Source organism: Pagrus major, chromosome 11 (genome assembly GCF_040436345.1).
Source record: "Pagrus major chromosome 11, Pma_NU_1.0".
NCBI classification, from domain to species: domain Eukaryota; kingdom Metazoa; phylum Chordata; class Actinopteri; order Spariformes; family Sparidae; genus Pagrus; species Pagrus major.
This window is the reverse complement of record NC_133225.1, coordinates 22,894,037-22,910,884: the sequence shown is the minus strand read 5'-3', so window position 1 is coordinate 22,910,884 and position 16,848 is coordinate 22,894,037. Positions and strand designations below refer to the sequence as shown.

The following is a 16,848-nucleotide window of genomic DNA, read 5'->3' as shown; positions in this document are numbered from 1 at the left end:
ACAACATTCTGCTCTCTTTCAGGTAAATTACGGTGTGAGTCTTCTTCTTTAATCTGTGTGATTTTGAGAAAATTGTAGACTTGTGTTAGTTAACCCCAGTGTGAGTTCCACTCAAATTGCTGTATGACAAAATGGACTCATTCCTCTGATACAATCTGCGGTGACACAAGGAAGTAAATTTTGGCGCTAATGACACACTTTGAGCAGACGGTTAGTTGTCACCTCACCCAACGTGTTGTGACAACACATTACAAAGATGTCATGGAAACTTTTGCTACAGCTTCTCTTCGTGAAAGGTTGCAGGTACCTGTGACAGACAACTTAAATAGATTTCTGGAGAAAGATCGAACAAGGACATTGAAAAGTGACATACATGGTTGTCACCTCACATGTCCATCAAGATTTATCTCATTGCCACTGTTCTAACTAACCCAGTTCTGTTTTCTGATGAAAATCACACAAGAAGCATGTAATGTGGGATTTTTTTCAGGGAAAGAGAGCTAACCACAAACAGGTGTCAGACAGCACTTGTGCAATGTATTTGGAGTTCATCATTCACCTCAGGTTTGACTTCATTAATAGTTTTTACTTCTAAGTAAGAAGCACTGAAGCCAGGAATGATTAGTGTTATCAGAAAAATATGCTGTCTACAGGCCGAACAATATATCGGTTGGCTGATATCATCAGGTCATACAGTCTTATCACAGATATATCTTATGGCTCAATGAATCTCCAGCTTGGGTAACTACAACATTAAAATGCTTATTAATGCTTTTAAAATATATATAATAGCATAACACTCACAGGGGAATTGGTTCTGCATTAAGTACTTTTACTTTTGCTGAAGCTACTTACATACTTTCGCCACATTTTGAATACAGAACTGCAGTGGGGTATTTTAAAGTGTGGGATTTCTATGTTTACTCAAGTAAAGGATCCAGATACTTCTTCCTCACTGCTCGTTTGCAATAAATGGAAAACTCACTTTGTATAAACTGTTACCAAGGGTGTTTTAAAATGGCCATATGAGTGTACCGAATCAATCAGGGACCTAAAACTAACAACTAACAATTTATACTAGTTTATGAAACTATTTAAATGTCAAGTGTCAGTAAGTATGGACAGGTGGAAAGGGAGCTTTCCCCACTTGAAATCTGCTTCTGGATTCCCATACAATCCCCAGGTCACCGAGAATCAAATCTAAATCTAGGGTTAGTTTTTGCACTGATAGAACTGCAAGACGATTTTTTGTATTTTAAGCAAGACAAGTAGCAGCTGTGGGATAATCTGTGTCCTTCATGATCACAACTTAGAGCAAAGGGATGATTAAAAAGAAAAGAGACTTGAAGGTAAAGTAAAAAAGAAATGGGGAGAAAAGGTTGAATACTGGGACTTTAGGGATATGACTTTTGCATCCAAATCACAAAAACTGTACCCCTTAGAGACACTTTGACGTATCAGACTTCAGAAAGTTCACAAGATTCTGGGGTCTAGTGTCAGCGGTTCAGCTCCATTTAACAAGTATTCTGAGTTGTCATGCTTTTGATTCCGTCACAGTTTGCATTAATTGATGCCACTGATATGACTTACTGTTCTTAGAAGCATCGTGTCTAAACAAACAATATCATCCAAAGATTAGATCATCAACTGTTGAGAGCTTTCCTTTGTACTACGCTCACATTCCTTCCCGATACTGTATCTCATGTAGGAACATGAATTTACTGATGATAAAACCTTGACCGTCTCTACTTTCAGTCATGCAGGAAGTCTTTTAATGGAAATTCGGTAATGATAGGGGGATTTGATTACACCAAAAATTTCTCCTTAATGTGGGTCTGTGTGAAAATAAAGTTGCAAAAGAGTTTCAGTGTGTATTCAACAAATGACAAAGCACATAATCATGGTTTGCCGATAAATGGATTTCCAAGAGATTTCTGGAAGGACGTGTATGACTGCACACATCCACACACACTTAAAAACCCCAGAAATGCATTATCAGATTTTCTTACCACCCGTATCCACTAGCCATTGTTTAAAGACTTTATAATTTGACAAAGAGAGCTGGAAGAGACAGTCTGAAAGCGAAAGAGAGGGCAGATGGACCTCCACAAACCCAACACTCACATACACGCACATTCATCAGCCAACATTGAAGTTACGTGCTGATACTGGACGCCAATTAAGCATCGCTTTGCTGAATGTGCTCCCAATCAGTATCTGGGTGCGACTGTCCTGCCAAATGTGGATCCCTGTGGAGTCTGATTCACCGAGCTTTCCAACAATCACATCATGGCCTGGGAGAAATGAAATGAAAAACATGTGTTTCATTCTTTGAAAGGGAAAAGTACTGAGGGACTTTTTTAGCCAGGATTAAGTATTACAAATGGGAATCACATGGTTTTTGTTATAGGTTGGTAATGTTGTTCAGCGGCAGTAAGTTCTTGTATTTTGATATAATTTACGATGTTTTTATGATTTAGCTGCTCCACAACTCATTACTGTAATACTCATTTGTTTGTTATTAGAAAACTGTTTCCAAAGTAACGTATTGTATGTGGAAGTCAGAGAAGAATTTGTGACTGGACTGAGTGAACAGATATGAGAGATATGCAAGGTGTGTCCAGGTATGAGAGCTTGAGAGAGAGACACCCTATTACTAACATGGGAAAGCTTTCAAGACATCTGATCAAATAACTGACATTTTGCAAGTCAATTGTCACATGTTAGTCACTTGAACAGTGTGAGAATGGAACTGAGCAACACTGATGTAATGGTAAATGGTCTTGCATTTCTATAGCGCTTTTCCAGTGCTTGACAAAGAGAGCTCGACAATACTTTCATACACTGATGGCGGAGGCTGCCATGCAAGGCGCCAACTGCTCATCAGGAGCAATTTGGGGTTCAGTATCTTGCTCAAGGACACTTCGACATGTAGCTGAGAGGAGCCGGAATTCGAACCAGTGACCTTCCGATTACTAGACGACCCGCGCTACCTCCTGAGCTACAGCCGCCCCGCAAGGTCTCTGTGTGTGACAAGCAGTAATTACTCCTTTTAATATGAGTGACATATGGGGGGCATCTGTATGTGTGTGTAAAGGTTATTATGGTAATACACTAAAAATTAACTAAAAACTAGAACTATGTGTGGAAAAAAAACATTGTATTTAACTGAAATGAACTAGAACTGACTTGAAACAATATCTAAAGTGGACAGGCTGTAAAACTTACATCGGGCACCTTTAAGAAGTAATTCTGATTTTTTTTTGTCCTGCATCACTTATTAACAGTAGCTACAGGGTGGCTGGTATTGTTTTCATATGTGAGTTTGTGTGTGTCATCACGGCAAAACATGTCTTCCCGGAGACACCTATTGTGGCAAGGACTACCACAGAAATGTTATTGAATACTTTGCCAGGTGTTTATTTGTCTTTCTGTCAGTGGACAAACTTGATAGCGTCACAACCATGCAGTGATTAATCTTCAAAGTTGTGTAGTTGTGTTGTAAATGACGGAGAGTTTAAAGATGAGCGTGATCTGAGCAAGGGGCGCCAGAAGAAGGAAGAGTAGAAAGGAGTAGTAGAAGAAAGGAGTATTGAATAGGGAGGGGGCCACTCCCTCCACTTTACATCACTGTCTCCCAGTTTCAATCATTCCTGTCTACTGTAGAGCAGCTTGGTTTTGTTTTCAACTTGTGAGTTTGTCTGTCTGTCTGTCAGTGCTATAGTGTCACAACCGAACAAGATACAGTCACAAAACTTTACAGGTGTGAAGATGAGATCAAAATGACACAGAGTTTGAAGATGGGCGTGGTCCCACCTATGACCTCTGAGTACTCATGGGTCAGACTGTCAACATGTTGATGGGTGTGATCCCATCACATGATGCTCTCCAGTATTAAAATGTTTTAGGAGGGGATCCCTTTGTGTCCAGTATGGTCAGAAGGAATGATTCCAGCGACCAATAACCCTTCTGATGTACATGTTGACATGTTATTACACATTTTGACATAGACTTGAGAAAATGTTAACATATTATTTAACATGTACAATTGAAAAATATGAGACTGAGATCAGGTTTCAGGTTTCATAAACACAGAGAGTTGAGTAAGAGGAATTAAGATCACCTCTAACATCTTTGGTGTGTGATGTCATCCACTGCGTCTGCTTCTTCAGGCCATCAAATAGTTTAGAAAATGAAAATGCATAAATGTGATGTGTCTGATAGATGAGTAAGTGTGTGTCGATGATATGATATATGACTAAAGGCTTGCGTGATTCCTGACAGTTTAACAGCTGTTATGTGTTTTTATTTTGTTGTTTGATCATCCTGTGATGTAGTGTTGTAGACAGTGAAGGCATCTTCACCTCTGTTCAACCTTAAAAGGCTCTGTATGTAGTTTCTGCCTATAATGTACACGTCAGATGAAGCTTGCGGGAAACAATCAGGTGCCAGGCATTCCTCTTCGCTGAAACTCACCCATACGAACAGAACATGAGGGTCAGACTTGGCAAGAGTGAAGACAAAGAAAGCTAGATTTGCTCTCTCTCTCTCTTTGTTCTTTATTCTTTGTCTTTCTGTCCTTCTTTTCTTGTCCTTTTCTTTCTTTTGATGATATATTTCTGTCTTTCTTCGCTTATTTTAATTTTGTTGTCTTCCTTTCGTCTGTTTTCTTTCTCAGCACAGACACCTTATCTTCAGTGTTTACTTACTAAATTCCACTTCCTGATTTAGTGTCATCAAGTGGATGGTTTTTAAAAAAACATAAATGCCAACTTGGTCATCAAGTGAAGTAAACAGGATTCACCTCGACTGCCCTCAACCAAAGGCTTTACGGGGATATTCCTAAGTTATCAGTGGTACATTTCCACAATTTACTGTTGGTTGATCAGAATTCTGGTAAAAATGTCACCTGATGTTTCCATAAATGTCATCTTGTGCAAGCCGAAAGCAACCAAAAGTAAAGGGTAGACAGGTAGACGAAGATGAATCATCAGATGTTCTCTTCCTCTTATTGCACAATGTTTCATTGTGTGCTGATCTCTTGCAATTCCCTGGTTTTCTTCCAGCAGCTTCTTGTATATCCTATGGAATCACCTCAATTACACAGTTTCTGTTTAATTTCTTGATTCACTGACTTATCCTCCTGCCCGTTACAGGATTTTCTTATTAACCAGGGTCACTGTTCTGACGAACTTGTGGTTAGAGAATAACCAAACAATTCACAGAAATACAGTCAGAAAAAAAAAAGTCATATGCTCCAGGCTTTCTATTATGAGCTGAACTATCGCATGTTCATGTAGGTATGAAAAAAAAGTGATGTGTATGAGTGTGTCAGGAGTCAAGTGAAACCATCATCATTTCGAAAGAATGACATCATCCACAATGAAAAATAAATCTTCCCCTGTGGCAGATGAGTTGCCCAACAGTAGCAAAACACATCATTACAATTGAAAGTCAGCATTATACATCAGGATGTCAGTAGATAAGCTCAAAGAAGCTTCCGTCTGCATATGGGTTGATACGAGCTGGGCTAATTTGCAGCCACCATTGTGTGGACTCTAATGATCAGTTTTTCTCAATTGCTCAAGCACATTTACTGAAACACTGTCGCAGTTCTCAGCATGCTAAGACCAATTACTGCATCATTTAATACAGGGCAGCAAAACACTTTGTAAGTACTGCAAAGGGCTGTCACTTATTCAAAACATTTAACTCATGTAGAGCTGTGATGACTAGATTAATAATCGCTTAGTCCATCAACAGAAAAGTAATTGGCATTGATTATTGTCATTTGCATTTTTTTAAAGTGTTTCCCTGTGGCATTACTATCGGCACACTGCAGCCTGGCCACCGCAGCCTGGTTACCTAGTTTTTGACTTAGTGAGAGACACAACATGGTCAAATTTGATCTTAAAACCATTACATATGTATTGTTACTTGTAAAACAATATATATATATGACATTCAAAACTACAAAGGATAAACACATTATCAACAATCAGTGAGAAATAGTGACATGATCATGTCATGTCATAAACATGTCTGTATTAAAGTTAATTTAAAAAAAGCAGTGTAATCCATTTTGGTTGGAAGTGTGTACGGTGTGTAATGTGTAGTGGCATCTAGCAGTTTTAATTAGTGTATAATCACCTGAAAATAAGAGTTGTTGTGTTTTCATTACCTTAGAATGAGTCGTTTACTATATATCTACATAGGGAGCGGGACTCCCTCCATGGAGGTCACCATGTTGCATCTCCATGTTTCTACAGTAGCCCAGAAAGGACAAACCTGGCACTAGTGAGGGCCTTCCGTGTTCTTAAACTTAATGGGTGGCTGCTGGAAATGCACCGGTTGGAAGACAAAGAAGAGCAAGTGGCTGCTGTTTCCTGCCAAACAATCGGTATTTAGAGAAGTTTGAAACCACAATCTGATAAAAGATAGGGGATCATATTTATTTTGTACAAGAAAATCACAGAAGCATGAAGAAACAAAAATTCCGAGACGATAAATGAAATCGGGACAAGTGGCTGCATAAAAAAAGAATAAACATTGGAGTTGTTTTTCCAAGATGGAAATCTCGAAAGAGAGAGAGAAATGTTTTCTGACGTTGCCTGCTTTCTGCTGGACAGGAGAGATTAACGTTAAAGATTACAACCATGGGTGTAATGGTGGCAGAGCGCACCACTTTTTTTCCTGTCATTATCAAATGTCCATCAATGTTACAGGAATGCAATGCTAAATTGATGGAGTGCTCTTTTAACTCATTGCATAACTGAGTCAAATGAAGATATTTCTGTTTATACACTAGAATTGTTAGCGACTGCTCTCTTAGTCTATATTTGTTGTCACCTGCTTGTTTAAATCAATGTAAGTGATCAGTGGCCTCCAGTGGGTCAGTGCCAGTGCTTCTCGTGCAGTGGTGGCCGGCGGCAGCTCCCAGTTGACCCCAGTTCCTGCCACCTGCAAGGCGTCACGTAACTCCAGTCTTGGATCACGTCCTCTACACTGGATCTGGTTCCAGAGAGGTCCAGAAGCGGTCAGAGGGAAAACACACACTGAAGTCTCCTGATCTTCTCCCACACCAGGGCCCACGGCCTGCTCATGCTCATTACACCCACACAAAACAAGATGTGCTCCCCTGCTCTATCTCATAGACCAGGACCTGAGCATGCCACACATTGATGCACAGTGGAATAATAACACTTGCCCTCGGGCAACTGACATTGAGGAAAACAAATAATGCGCACACACAATTAGGTCATTTTCATGCCATGGTGGGCCACGTCTCTGACGGGGAATCGTACGCCTGGTCCAGGACAAAGATTATGAGATGGAGGAAGAACCGTCTATCAGGTTCAGTTGAGATGACAACTGATGCACATGACTTAATTAATGTAATGTCCTCGCTTCTGACTGTGGTTTTGTGTTTAAAACTCGAGTCGTCCCGCGTGAGGGGAGAGAGTAAATGTGCTCTCTGTATCAGTTGTGAGAAATGTGTGAATGGATGGGAAAATGTAGCTTGTCATTGTCTGTGATTAGAAGGGATGACACCCTCTGGTCGACTAACCACTCTGTGCCGCCGGTCACGTCAACATTCTTCCACCATGTTTGTATTGGAGCGGGTACCCTAGAAAAATAACTTGCCTCCACTGTAGCGCTGCCAGCCTATACTGCTGACTCAAGGTTTCCTGCAGGCTGTTGGACCGAACGTTAAGCTTCAGACCTCATATACGGTAAAAAGGCTTTGCACTTTTCCTGGCAATATGTACACCAGCAAGTGGAAAGTTTTAGGGATGTGCAGCACCTAAATGGTCCTTTCCTCTTCTATACACGCCATGTTGCATGTGTTGTTAGTAATCAAAAATCACAGAAAGTAATATTAAAAACAGAGGCGGTGCACAGAAACTGTTGCTGGTAATATGTGTTGTTGTATTACTTAACCACTCTTACTTTGCCTTCAGGAATAAGGACTGATAAAATCATGTTATCTAATTAACAGACATACCCCGAAAGGGAAAAGGAAGGGTTCAGTGAGAAATCGCTGATCTGCCCCTATTCGGTTGATTTATCTCACTGCAGCGTATCTGTGAACCAGAAGATCATAGCATGCTTTCACTCAGCATGCAAATCTCCTCAGTACAAGAGTCTACATGTTTTATCTGATGTACTGAAACGCAAGAGCCTTTTCCGCTACACGAAGTGGCTTGTGTGTGTGTGTGTGTACAGTCATAAAAGGCATTTTTATTAATTCTTATAAAAATGCCATAAAATGGCTCCATACAGCTTGTTCAGCATAATCCAAGTCTCCACAAGACCTGAGATCACAAATTGATTTGGGAAAAGATGTTATTTACACCAACGATGAGCAGCCGAGCTTAGGCACCCGCTTCAGACAGGCTGTGGGTTAAAAAGAGGTGTAAATGATGTCTTTTCAAATCAATTTGGGATCTTTGGGCTTCTGGAGACTTGGATTACACTGGACAAGCTTTTAGGAGCCATTTTATGGAGTTTTTAAGGTTGTTCTTTTTTATGTTTTAAAACACCCAACTTTCCATCAGCATGAGGCTGAGTAGATAATGACTGAATTTGAATTTTTGGGTGAACTCATCCTTTTAAAGAGGTCGCTGACTCTGCAAGCCTCAGATCCTCTGGCAGGACACTTCAGAGCCTGACTGCAAAAGCCCGGCCACCTTTTGTCTCGAGCCGGGTCTCAGGACAGTCATTAAAGCCCTGGCCCAGGATCTGAGGCTGCGCCATGGCTCATAGGGATGCAGTAACTCAGCAGTGTAGCTGGAGCTTAACCACGATGTGCTTTAAAGGCGTTAAGTAAATGAATGGCAACCAGTGAGGAAAGGCTAAGTCTTCTATTATGAAAAGTTATAAGCTAAGCAGTTGCGTTTTGTAAGCTGAAGGCGTGGGATCACTGAAACTGAATATAACGTAGTACAATAATCTAACCAAGATGAAATAAAGGCATGGATGACATAACTAGTCTCATATCACGCCTACATTAAAATATCTGTGGGATGTGGAAGGTTAAGCAAACTGTGATTTCTTAATGGCAGTCTGTTACTGACTTTCAGAGGAGGAACAAGCTCAGTCAGTCAGTCTGCCATCATGGTTTTTTTAAAAAATCTATGTTGGATTGCCCAGAACAGTTTTACAGAAAACTGATACTCTTTTTTAAAACTGCATTAATTTTACCAGTTATACCGCCTGAACTGCTATGTCCTCACTCACCCAGTACTCGGACTACATTGTTTCTCAGGTAAGAAAAGCCTGTTTGCTCATGAGGCATCAATCAGTTTGTATAAAGGAACAATCGAAATGAAAATAAGTGAAGTGAAAATGACAACAACCTCGCAGCTGATTTACGAGAGACGCGCTCCATTTCTCTGGAAGCATTTATTAGTGTCAAACTTTGAAGTCAGTTGGCATTCAGAACAAAAACAGTACAATTAAAAACAACAGTGCAGCTTTGACTCAGAATGTCATTTCAAAATACCCAACACAGACTGAAGAAGTTAAACATCAGTGAAACAATACTGAAACAGGAATGCACTTTATGTATGTTATATGAGATCAAAAGAGTCAAGATCAGCCACTTAGTTCACTGTGAGCATCACTACTACTGCACATTCTGCGACTGATAAACTGTTAGTGAACATACATTTAACCAGCAAGTATAATGTACACTACCAAGTAGTTGAAACTGTAAACTAACTTTCAAGTATTAAGTTGTAGTGACTGAGGTCATTACTGTGACAATAATTTATAAAACAATGAATCTTTCAATAAATAGACACATCCACAGACTTTTGTTCTTGATTGCCAGTCATAAATATACAAAATCACCTATAAAAAAATCTACTTTCCAATTTCTCATATAAATATAGGAAAATAAATATAAAATAAATAAATAAATAAATACATTTATAATAAAGTTAGAGAAAATAATACAAATTAGAGCTCAGTAGTCCTTTCTTTTAGAATGACTGTTGGGTTGATATCACTGCTGCGTGAGTTGGATGTACTCGAGTTGATGATCATGGAGCCCGTCTCTTTAACGTCGGGCACGTGAAAGGATGCCACGGGACAGGGTCCATTCACGTTATTGCAGACGAGCCTCTGCAGGGAGGCAGTGTTGACGATGTCGAAGCCCACGGTGCCTCCGAACGTGCTCGGCTTCCAGTACTCCGGGGAGCAAATGGGGTTTCCCATCAAGCCTTTGAGGGAGAAAGGGGCCCCCATCTCCACCATTGTTTCCCCAAAGATGGCGTTTTCCCTGGGTTTCTCCACCAGCAGACCCGGGTAGAGCTCCATAGCGTCGATGTGTCCATACATCTCCTCCAGCACTGCGGCCATTTCTTTCTCTCCTGAGGAACACAAAGAAGGGGGTGGTTTTAGTTTTGGTCTGGCGTTTCTCTCTTGCTCTCTCAGCAGCTGCAAAGCTTGCAAAAGCTTGCTAGTCTAAATATGAGCTCAGTGTTTTGACTGATTCAGATCCAGCAAATAAAAGATAAACACAATCTCTCTTCTTGTTTCTACCCCTTCCTTCCTCTTTTCTCTCCAACTTAATACTTTTCTGTCCTCATGCATCACAGTTAGTTTTTAATCAACGTTAAGTCCTCCTTTCTTGTGAACTTTAAATCCTCTCCTCTGAAGCAGGAGGTCTTACTTGTCTGTTTATGTCTTGCTCTCTTGTGATGACAATCTGCTTACACTATCTCAAGACGAAATGTACATCTGGTTCTTAGAGTCGTGCAAATAAATTCCTAACCTTTAAAGCTGCTGGGGAATAAAAGTGGGTCCAAAGTATTTCTTTAATAATAAGTCATCTATGACATCAGCTTCGATCTGGGCATGTTTTTCAGGCTCGCATTAAATTCCTGACAATGCTATTAATAACAGAAAAATAATTTGGACTGAGGTGAGATTTCCTTTCACTTCATGTTAATAATAACCTGTTTACTAATCTTCTGATGTCAACCTTTCCCCTGCAAGAGTTAGGCTTGGTTAGTCATCTTGACTTCGTCTCACCTGTCATGTCTTCAAAGGAGCTGTAGGGCTTCAAGGAGAATCGCTTCCTGTAGGCATTCAGAGACTGGTAGCGCATTTTTCTGCTATTTTCAATGGACTTGATGGCCACGTACATGATAGGTCCTGGGACATTTCGGCCACCGGCAACCTAAATAAATGAATGGAAAGTCAGTTAATCTGCCTTCAAGTGATCAGAGTGTTACGGTCTAAATTGAAATGCTGCTACAACAGCTCAAACTGTTCTTACCCGTCCAGCGATCTGCTTGGAAAACGACTCCACAAGGTTGCTGATGCCGTGCTCAGTCACTACAGACGTGTTGAAGACGAACTCTTTATAACTGTATTCTTTCTCCTCAATGTGGAAACTATCAGGCATCAGCGGGTGCCAGTGGTACAGGGTGTTGAACTCGGATGCGATGCGGTTCTGGTACTGGAAGCGCTGGTTGAACAGCAGCTCGGGGTCGAACTTGAGCTTGAAGTTGTAGCCGCTCAGATGCTGCACGTAGTCCTCGATGACAATCTTGATGGTCTCACCTGCAGGACAAATGATTAAGTATTTTAACATAATGTAGTTATACATTGCTTTTTGTTATTTAACTTGAATGTTTCAGGTTCAATGTGTGTGTTTGACACTAGAAACCTAAGCCAATCAAGGATCAATATACAACTTTCACAGTGTAATGTGGAAATATCATGTGTATGTAGACTAAGAATAACTTTTCAGTGGTTTAGGAGACAGCTTGTGTCTAGCAGTCAACTTTTTCAATCAGTGAGGAGGAGAAGATGTCATTTTAATAGTTTCTAAGTATCCATATCAGACACAAATTATTATTCTGATTGACTGTAATTGTTTGTAAACGTGCAGTGAAGCCCTGCAATGGAAAACTAAACATTTCCTCTTCCTCATATCTTTCAACACAGCAGAGCTTTAATCGGCGTTCCACTGTGTGCAACGTGCTTGCAAGTAGATGATTACCAAAATAAAAGTACAACTTCCTCTTTTCTTAACTCCCGTGGTAACTATATGAGCACCATGACAAGTGAATCACATGCCTTTTTCGTTGTTATTTCGACTTTCATTTCCCAGCCGAATGTTTTCAAAACTTTTGTGGAGTTGTCAGGAGTCTCATCAACTCACCGATCAGAATGAGGCGTGTGGTCTGGAAGAGCCTCTCGTCATCCCAGTCGGGGTGGACCTCCTTCAACACATCACACACCCGATTGTGTTCCCGTAGCCAGATGGTGGCGTACATCATCAGGCCGGGGACCAGGCCGAACGCCTCGTGGCCCACGGCGAAGCGGTAAGCGTCGGGAACGTGAGGAGGGTAGTGCATTTCAGCGCCAACTTCCTTTACTGTCGGGGGATACATTTCTCCGTCCAGGATCTGCAGAGTTACGCAAGAGAGGAAGCATCTGTTAGACACTTGTGTGGTCTGAAGTGTTCGGCTGTTTAAACTACAGCTGTCTCTTCTCATACCTGGTGTTTAAGCTTGCCATCCTTGAAGAGTCTGAGCTTGTGTTGCCTGACCAGGTTGTCTCCATAAATGTGGCTGAGGTCAACCTGAAAGCACAAAGATGTTGTATTGTTAATAAATTATTCATTCACAAGTTGTCTCTATTTCTTAACTCAAATCTGATGTTGCTTGAGATGTGCTGTGCTTACCCCGTGGCCTTGAGCTGCAGTAAAAGCAGGTCCTCTCTTCATATCAGATTTGAAGAATTGGTGGGTGAAATGCTGTGCGAAGAATGCAAACATCAGGCTGGTGCCCTGTGGGTCCGGGATGAACTCTCTTCTCATAAGAAGCTTCTCAGCCAGTATTTTAGCATCAGGTAACTCCTTTTTACCTGGGGGAAAAATCAGCATACAAGATTATAATCCAGAATCAAGACAGTTTCACTTGGATAAAACACATTTAGGTGACTCAACGTTATAATGGAGGTTTGCTTTCACTGTAAATTCTTAAAGCTAAAAAAAAGGAAAAAACAAACAAAACTGGTTTCGTCTCTTTTAGTTTTGGCTTGCTGGGGCAGGTTTTGCTGTGTTCCATCAGCACATTTGAACTCTCTTAATCCGACAGAGGGGATCATTTCATTGTGATGTAATGGGGCCAAGTCACTCTTGCTCAGTATACAAGAATCTGAGAAAACTGGTTCTCCTGAGGCAGAGAAAGCGTACTCACCTTCTACTCCCATAGGGGTTGGGCAATCCTCGGGCACAGGGGGGAGGGTGCGCGTATAGTAGGAGAGGTTGGAATAGGCTTCCCAATTTTTGTAACCATAATCCGCATTGAAAGTTGGAGGACTATCAATCATGTGGGATCGAGCTAGAGAGAAAACATTTAATTATTAGTAAAAACACTCCCACTGGTTCTGTACAAATTATTTGATTTGTTATGAAGCAGTTTCCAAAACATGTTCTCATTTTGCCTGGAGGAAGAAACACTTACATGTTAACACATATCTCATGATGGCATCCCTGAGAAATGAGATGTTGTTGATGATGTTCCAGAAGCCCTTAAAGTGGGTGAGAATGTAGTGGACAGTGTTGGGCGAAGGCTTCAGGGATATTTTGAGCCAGGTGAGGAACTCAGCTGTAACGGCCAAGAAGGAAATGAGTTACTGAATAACCCACAGCAACAAATACATCCTAATTTTAGTTCCACCTCATGTGTTTCATTCAGACTTACGTGTTGTGCAGTTTTGTCCACGATATCCTGTCCGCGTGCAGTCACACTCATAATTATCTGATCCAAGCGCAGTGCATACGCCCCTGTTCTGGCATGGCTCTGAGCAACATGGGTTACCTGTCACAGGTAACAACAGGCGGTTATTAGGATTCCACTTCACCCGATACCAACACAAATGTGTTAGAAAAGCCTCAGCATAACAGGATCATACATCTCAGAACAAATGAAGACATAGTTATAAACTTTTTTTAGTGTCATTATACTCCTAAAAATAATAAAATCCTAAAACGACAACAGAACTTTAGACATATTAAACACCGCGCTTCTTCTTCTGTCTTCTGTTTAAGCTTTCAAAGACTTACCAGCTGCGCAGACGAGAAACCCCAGCGCCGAGAGGAAAACCGCAAATGTGAGCCTGTTCATACTCCAAAGACTTTGCCGGACCTTCTTGTGCTTCCTGTCTCTCTCCTCTCCCTCGTGTGTCGCTCTGAAGCTCAGAGAGAGTCTGAATGTCCAAACCTGCGAACAGGGCACCTTTATATGGCTACGCTGAGGAGGCTGACGTCATCGACTCTCGTACTGCACGTTTAAATGAATAATCAGACATGATGCTGACTTATGAATAAACTGAACCAAGGTAACTGATTAGTAATCGACCACTGCGAGGAAAAACTTGTGTTTCACAATCCAGACTGGAATTTGGATTATTGTTTATGTGATATCAAACAGGTGTTAGAGGCAGTTTGAAAGCTTCCCTGACCCCCTCTTCCTTTCCCCTCTTTCAGTCGAGAGAATTTAAATGAATTCATAACAAAGAGTCTGAAAAACTGCCACAGTCAAATTGTCTTTCCATGCAACAGGCACCTTTTGAAGAGAGGCTCAGGTAGGCTCCTATAGAAATCGGCCAATTTTTAAATGAATGTCCTCTCTATGCTTTGATTTTACAGACTCTATTTCCACAAGATGATGACCATCATTCAAGATAATTGTAGGCTATAATTTAATTTGACGACAGAGAACTGCCGCCAGTATAATATGTATATATAAATATGATACATATAATATAATATAATATAATATAATATAATATAATATAATATAATATGTATATGTCGCCTGAAGAAATTAAAAGACATTTAACGTGTTTGAACTATTTTATTCAGGATTAATCACCTGCTAATGTAGTTTCTTTTAGAGATGAGGTGGTAAAATGAATATTATTCAAATATCTTGGCATGTTGTATGAAACCTGTAAAGCCACGGATCCATGTTGGCATGAAGCCCAGCCAGGGTTTTCTCTCTTTTTATTGTTTATATGAATTATTACTTAAGCAGTTCCTCTTGGGGCGTTCAAAGGCAAGAGACACCTCATTGGATTAATCCAATCAAACCCAAGGAGCCTCCTAATCAATTAAGACTTTGAACATGATGAGCGGCAGATCGACCTAAAGGTGAATCTTTGGCTGATTCGCTTGCTTTCACCCCGGAGCCACGTTCAAAGTTTATTCACAAAACTTGTTAAGTCTTTGAAACGCGCTCAGCCTTTACGCGCCCCCTTGTGGACTCGGTTGCGCACTGGCGCGCCATTTGGAGATGTGAGGTGGAGAGGAGTCGACAGCTGCAGGCTCTCCCGCTGAGTAAAACAATATGACTCTCGTTCGGAGTTTAGCGTAACTCTTTCCTGTCTGTCGTGTTTTTAAAACTAATATTTAAAGTTATTTTTGGCGTCTCCGTGTAGCTTGTGTTTGTAAGACTTTCCCCCTCAGCTTGAAGTCTGCGATCCTTCTCACTGCCGGGAGCGCGTACTGTATATTTGCCGAGAAGCACCTCCTCCAGCTTCAGTCCTGCGGTGGTGGAAAGATACATTCGATCAGCATGATACCTTTTTCAGGATTTGTGAGTTGATTGCGCTTTCCTGCAGAGGTATGTTTCCATTCTCCTTACTTTTGACGCAATAGTTTTATGTGCTTTTCACAAAAAGGAGCAGTTTGGAGAGGGAGGTTGGTGCCAGTGGTTTAGCGTCTTCGTGAACACTTTTACGCAACTCAGAATATAAGGAAACTGGAAACGCGCTATTGTCAGCTCCTAGAGAACAATAATACAGTCTTAATCCAACCGCTAAAAGCCCCGAATTTGGCGATAAATATGACAGATCAGAGCGAAGAGAGCAGGCTTGTTGCGTATGAGAGTGAAGTTTTCACATTCATGAATAATCATTTGATTTCGTGTTTTGAAATAGGCCAATATCATTTTTTACGTTTACATCATTGCAAACTAATATCTTACACTACCATCTCTATTGCCTTACATTATCTGAAGCAAAAACAATGATCTGTCATTGCATGTTGTAATCTCACACCATCAGGCCTCGTCACATCTGACCTTATTCCGAGCAGCAAATAAGAATCAGGCATAACCTGTTTATACTAGCCCAATAACAAGTGCTGGATGAAGCCTAGATTCCAGAGACTGTGATGACCTATCTCTTTTAGGAAAACCAGTGATTCACCGGTTAAAGCAAACTTTAACTTTACAGGCTCAGGCAGGACGTCTCTTGTACAGTAGACTTACTGTATGCCTTTAAAAGCTATAATTACTGCAGCTGCTTTGCATAATGCGTGTCTCTTCCACATGTCGCGTCCTAGTATGAAAATTTGGTTGCCGTGAAGTCTCCGGCTTGTGTTGGCACACACACACACACACACACACACACACACACACACACACACACACACACAGAGGACACCAGAAGCCTGCATGCATGCACTCTTTGTACGCTGCAGAACAAGGGCAGAGTGAGCTGGCATTTTCAAAAAGAAAAAAAGAAAGAAATTGGACCACTGATGCAAACTACGTGACCAGTCCTGTGAACGCACGGACTCTCTACGTGCGCTCAGTCCCCTCAGTAATGATACGCTTTGGTGAACATCTGAGAAAAGACTCGCTGACCTTGCTATGCTATCACCAACACACACACACACACACACACACACACACACACACACACACACACACACACACACACACACACACACACACACACACGCACGCTGTTTCTCTCTGCATGCAAATGTCTTATCAACATATGTGTGTTCAACCAGAAGCCTTAATGTTGCTAAAA

General features: G+C 41.1%; 1 protein-coding gene across 1 annotated transcript; it reads right to left on the bottom strand.

The window, feature by feature from the left end:
- Nucleotides 1-9,370: 9,370 nt before the first annotated feature.
- ptgs2b (prostaglandin-endoperoxide synthase 2b) lies at nucleotides 9,371-14,232 on the bottom strand. The gene is made up of 10 exons (XM_073476376.1): nucleotides 14,090-14,232; nucleotides 13,728-13,844; nucleotides 13,488-13,631; nucleotides 13,221-13,364; nucleotides 12,704-12,885; nucleotides 12,518-12,601; nucleotides 12,179-12,425; nucleotides 11,288-11,574; nucleotides 11,041-11,188; nucleotides 9,371-10,376 (listed from the first exon to the last, which is right to left on the bottom strand). Exons 1-10 carry the CDS (start codon nucleotides 14,148-14,150, stop codon nucleotides 9,964-9,966), a joined length of 1,827 nt encoding a protein of 608 aa, XP_073332477.1. The 5' UTR covers nucleotides 14,151-14,232; the 3' UTR covers nucleotides 9,371-9,963.
- Between the last annotated feature and the right edge of the window lie 2,616 nt (nucleotides 14,233-16,848).